Source organism: Sorex fumeus, unplaced genomic scaffold (genome assembly GCF_029834395.1).
Source record: "Sorex fumeus unplaced genomic scaffold, SorFum_2.1 ptg000171l, whole genome shotgun sequence".
Classification (NCBI taxonomy): Eukaryota; Metazoa; Chordata; class Mammalia; order Eulipotyphla; family Soricidae; genus Sorex; species Sorex fumeus.
In genome coordinates, this window is record NW_026606228.1 from 7,834,876 (window position 1) to 7,840,899 (window position 6,024).

A 6,024-nucleotide genomic window follows, 5' to 3' on the forward strand; every position below is an offset into this window, starting at 1 on the left:
GACAAAGATAGAATTTGATTATAAAGTATTTTAGTTTTTTATCAAGGATTTTGGGGGAGGAAAAGTAGTTTTGTATTTTTTGAAAATTTTTGGGCCACACCCAGTAATGCTTAGGACTTACTCTTCACTGTGCTAAGGAGGTACTCCTGGCGATGGATGGGGGGGCATATGTGGTGCTGGGGTTGGGGCCAGAAAGAAAATAGAGCTGGTAAGGCATTTTTGCCTTGCATGTGGCCAACTTGGGTTCTACCCTTGGCATCTCATATGGTCCCCTGAGCACAGAGCCAGGAGTAAACCCTGAGCATCACCGGGTGAGACCCCAAAACAAAAAAAATAGTACTGGGGTTTCAAGCCAGAATTGATAACATGTAAGGCAAACCCCTACCTCCTGTACTATCCTATCTCTCTGGCTCCAGGGCTTGATTTTAAGCATTTTTCCCGTGGTCCTTTCCTATTTTAAGTCAGTGTTTCTTGATCTTTTTCAGACTGTTAATTCCTTTCGACCTTGTTTCTGTCCTTTTGGCCCCCTGGCCTACTAGTTGGTCCTAGAGTCTCGTGTTTTGCTCACCCCCTCCCCCACTAATATAATTTTCACCTGTGCTCATCTTGTAATATCCTGGAAAGAAACAGGAGGCCATATACCCCTGGTTGAGAAATACTACTTTGAGTATACCAGTATAGGAGAATCGGGTATATTGCAAAAGAAAGACAGGGACAGAGAAAAGAGAGAGAGAAATGTTTAAGTGGGAAAAGTGATTCAAGGAGAAAGCATCTTACCTCATTTACTTGGGGAAACAAACAATGGGATTGGGTGGGGTAAATAGCCTGAAGTAAGTGTTCTTATTCCACTAGCTCCATATGATCTCCCGGTTCAGAGTGGGCCTGGGAGGGCAGGAAAGGGAGGGAGAGTTTCTTTGAAACTCTCTGCCCTTACCGTATTTCTCAGCAATGAGGCTAGGAGATAGTTGCGATATGACAGGAGCTTCCTCTGGGTCCTTCTGGGGCACGATCGCTGGCTGAGAGGAAGAGAAGCAGTGAGGCAAGCCCTTTCTTGATTCCTACAACCATCTGGTAGAGCTGCTGCCTCACCTCCTTCTGCCAATAGGCATAGAACAGTGGGTTGAGTAGAGAGTTGCCCACACCGAGCAGCCACAGGTACCGTTCCAACACTATGTAGAGGTGGCACTCCTGGCAAGCCACTTGCACAATGCCCGTGATTAGGAATGGAGTCCAGGACAGAATGAAGCTTCCAATTAGAACAGTGACAGTGCGGATGGCCTTGAAGTCGTTGGGAGTTCGTGAGGGCCTGTAAGCTCCAGCCATGACTCCTGCGTGCTCCATCTTTCGGATCTGTTGACTATGCACAGAGGCAATCTTGAGCATGTCACAGTAGAGGAAGACAAAGATGATCAGGGCTGGGAAGAAGCCAGCACAGAAGAGGGTCAGTACATAGACCGGGTGAAAGACAGAGAAGAAGCTGCAGGGTCCTTGGTAGGTGGTCTGCTGGAATACAGGGACTACAAATGGGAGGAAACCAATCAGATAAGAGAACAACCAAAGCCCGGCAATGCAGGCCCCAGCCACAAACCCATTCATGATCTGGAAGTAGCGGAGGGGCTGCTTGATGGCAAGGTACCTGTCAAAAGCAATCAGCATGACTGTAAGGACAGAGGCAGTTGCCGAGGAAGTGATAAATGCCATCCGAAGGCTGCAGAGGGTCTTCTGTGTGGGCCGGGTGGGGCTGGTGAGCTGATCTGTCACCAGGCCAGAGATGGCTACACCAAGCACAGCGTCAGCCACAGCCAGGTTCAAGGTGAAACAGAGACTCACGCCATCATTCTTGTGGATCAAAAACAGCACAGCCACAGCCACTACTGAATTAGCTGCAATGATGAGCGAGGATAGGACAGCGAGGGTCACTCCAAATGGGAACGATGACTCCATGTCCTGAAGAGGCATGATTCCCACTTAGTTAGCTCAAATTCCCAAGGGCTGAAGGAGCTGTGGGCTCAGGGCTGTGGCACAGTTCTGTTCTTCTCTGGACATTTAGGCTGGCAGCTTGCCATCTTTGGAATCCCACTGGTCATTTAGAATTATTCGCCGTCTCCTTTTCACTCCTCAGCCTCTTGCCTCTCCAGCTCTCTGAAGGCAGCAATCAAAGGGCATATATCCTCTGCCCTGAGCCTGAGTTAGTCCCTCCTCTTTCAACAATCAAGTTACCAGACAACTCCCAAGTACCTGATGCACACCGTCTCGCCAGGCTCTCTACCTTCATTGATGCTTCAAGGGCTCTGTTTGGAGAGACTGGGACATTAGTCAGGTCTCCTGTCTGGCAGAAGACATAATTGACATGAATCAAATTTTGTCTTCAGAGTTTTATAATAAGTTTCCACTCCCCACCCAACCCCTGCTTAAGTACTAGCTGAAAAACGAATTTCTGCTTAATTAAGCAATTACTTAGAAACTTATTCTCAGTTACTATTATGGTTGCATTCAGTCAAGCAAGGTTATCATAATCAGTTGATGTGAGAAGTTAGGGCAAGCAAGTTATTTCAGGGTCCAGGATACTTTAAGGGAAACGGATGTGGGTCTTAAGCTGTTTCTCACTATGGGTTCCTAGGCCCGCATTTCAAGGGTATTTGGTTCTTTTTTTCTCATTGATCGAAACAGTGTATTAAGGATTTAGAAGTTTAGGACTCTTAATATCTGTCATTTAGTTTAGAATAAAGCCCCTTCCCTATGTGAAGCTGTGTCTGTTGTGAAGTTCTGATTCCATGGAAATAGTCTTCTACACCATGTTGGATGTCTCTGCTCATGAGTAGTGGTACCCAGCCTTGCTTCTTTTGATCCTGTGTATCTCGAGCAGGAGATGGGGAGGTGAGGCGTGCTCTAGTGTTGACTTGGGAAAATTTTCATTTCACAGAGAAAATACTTGTTAGGGTTCTGCCAGAGGGTGGTGGTGCTGGGGTGAGTGAGCTGGACTCTGCTTTGGAGGGCAGCAGCATAAGGTCACTCCTATTTTAGATTGCGCACATTAGAACTAACCTTCTGCCAGCTACTCTCATCTTGGATACCATCAAGAGAGGTGTGGGGAAAAGAGCTGTTAGAAGCTTATTTACTCAGTTCCCGTGAGAGCACAAATGGGCAACGTTAATGTTTTAAGTGAGGAAGTGGAGAGCAAGGCACAGGGCGCAAGATAAATATTCTATTCCAGGATGTTTTGACAGTCTGAGGGGGCAATTGGCAGATGTGCCTCTTACAAAGACTCAAAGGGAAACTTGAACTTCTAGTCATCAACTTGACAGCAGTTGTTATTTGGTACATGCAGCAGGAGGCCCATTTTAGGTGCATGACACTGGGTTTAATTCTGTACCTAGATCTAGGCTTAGATGGCTTTTTGACAAGCCCATCCTCAGAATCAAAAGTACCAGAATCACGTGGAGGTTTTGTTAGAACTCAGATTCTTGGGTCCCACTCCCAGAGCTTCAGATCCATTTAGCCTGGGATGGGCCCAAGTACCTGCATCTCTGACAATTCTGAGGTGGTAGAATACTGCTGGCTGTATGACTGGAATGTGAAAATTAATACTTTTGGGGATGGAGAGAGAGTACAGTGAATAGGGCCTTGCATGCAGCTGACCCAGCACCGTAAATGCCTCCTCCAGAGACCTGTTAGGAGTAGTAACTAAGTGCAGAGCCAAGCGTAAGTCCTGATCATCACTGAATGTGGCCCAAATCATCCCCTCCAAAAATAAAAGAAAATCACTGCTTTTGTTGCAGTGGTTCTTTACCCTTTTGTGTGCATTGGAACCACTCCGTGATATCCCCAAACTATTGATATTTCAGTCATACAACAAGAGCTTCTGGAATTGTTAGTGTTGGAATTGTTAAAACTCTGTAGCTAGAATTTTAAATGCTTCACAGCGAGGTGATGAGAGTGACTCTTTGACATCTGAGATAGTTAGTGGCATATCGAGCATGTGTGCCTTGCACACAGCTGACTTGGGTTCGATCGTTGGCATCCCCAGTAGTCACCTGCGCACTGCAAGGAGTAATTTCTGAGGGAAGATCCAGTAGTCAACTTGAGCACTGCCAGATGTGGCCCCCAAACAAAAACCAACAAATAAATAAAAGGGCACACAGTAATTTCTGTTCCATTTAAGAAGATTGAGTATATGCTCTGCACCAGAGTTGTGTGTGGCTGTGTCTTGGTATAGAAGGATAGACACAGGGACACAAGTATTTATAACTTGAATCGTGACTGCAGTGAGGAATGTTTGCATTTCTAGACAAAAAATGTACAGAAGAATTCCCCCTAATTTTTTTCCTTAAAGAAATTCTCCTGGGGCCGGGGCAATAGTAGTGTGGAAAGGGCATTTGCCCTACACACAGCTGACCTGAGTTCACTCCTGGCACCCAACTTCGTCCCCCAAGCCCGCCAGCAGTGATCCCTGATCACAGAGACAGGAGTTGGCCCTGAGAAACACTGAGTGTGGCCCCAAAAAGAAATAAAAAACTCCTTAGTAAAACTTTAAGTTTAAAAACCACTCCTTAGGCTAGGTATATAAAGGACTGGAATACTTGCTTTGCAACTGAGAGCCCTGAATTCAGTCTCCAGCCTGGTATGGTCCCCCAATCACTACCAGTAAACAACCCTAAGCAACAGTCGAAGAGTAGTACTTCCAGGTGTGGTCCATACCCCAAACCTCAAAGCAAGCTCCTCAAAACACTATAATAATTCTGTCAGAGGTGAGAACAAAATTTTGCCATTGCTTCCAGTGGCAAAAGCGTGTGCTCTGTAGTTAAAACATTTGGGTGCTGGCCCATGATGATTTCTGATTTTGTACAAATGGGTCACCTCATTGATTTTCTTCAGGTGTGACATGGGGACAATGACACTGACTTCACACGGTTGTGGGGATGATAATATGATGCATGATGGGTTTGAAACAGCTTTCATGAATTGTGAAATATTACCAGGGTATAATTCAGTGTGTTCTAGCTTCTTGTTAAACATAATATGGATCAGATATGAAGCATTGGTATTATCTGAGATCTTGGTAGAAATTCAAATGATCAGGCTCTATCCAAGAACTATCGAAGCATAGTCTTCATTTGAACAAGATATCAAGGTAATATGTATGTGCATTAAAGTTGTCCTTTACTCTCTCACACTCTCAGATGTCTGGCTGTATTTATTTTGCTGTTGTGTATACGGACCCAAATTTAGTGACTTAAAACAATGGAAAATGCATTGTCTTATATTTCTTCATATCAAATGTCTGAAGTGAGTTTTATAGGGAAAAATCAAAATGTTGGTAGGGCAGAGTTTTCTCCAGAGTCTAAAAAGGAAAATAATTTCTTTGATTTTTGTTTGTTCATTTTGGGGCCATATCTGGAAATCCCAGGGTTTACACCTGGATCTGCACTCAGGAATCACTTCTAGTGGTGCTTGGGGGACCATTTGGGGTGCTGAAAATCAAACCTGGTTGGCCACTTGCTGGGCAAATGCCCTACCCACTGTATTATTGACCTGACTTCTTCCATGATTTTTGTTTAATTTTAGAGAATGCATGCACTTCTTAGCTCATTGCTGTAACTATTGCTTCCATATTTCATGCCTTTATCTTAAATCTGTTTCTTGCCTCCCTCTTTCAAGAACCCCTGTGATTACAATGGGACTTCCTGTATAATCCATGAAATCACGCCGTCTAAGATCATTTAACTTAATCATATCATCATGTCTCATTTTGTGTAAGGCAAGTGTGTTGCGGCCTTGCACTGATCATAGACCCATTGTAATCTTGCTTAGTGCTAGGTGTTATGTTGCCTGAGGCAGAATTTGAACCAGGTGACTGATTGGAATTCTGATCATGTTTAGCCCCTCAGATGTTGGGGAATTCTCTTTTGTAGAGAAATAGGATAAAGTTGGCTCTGTTCCAAAGCTTCTTTCCCTACAAGCATTCAAACAGTCATGGTTTCAGGTGTTTAAGGTCCCACTGTTTTGCCGAAAACAAAGGATTCA

The 6,024-nt window shown here is 44.6% G+C and overlaps 1 protein-coding gene across 1 annotated transcript; it reads right to left on the reverse strand.

Moving 5' to 3' along the window:
- Positions 1-954: 954 nt before the first annotated feature.
- Positions 955-1,944, reverse strand: GPR119 (G protein-coupled receptor 119). The gene has a single exon (XM_056107764.1). The coding sequence runs from the start codon at positions 1,942-1,944 to the stop codon at positions 955-957; it is 990 nt and encodes a 329-aa protein (XP_055963739.1).
- Between the last annotated feature and the right edge of the window lie 4,080 nt (positions 1,945-6,024).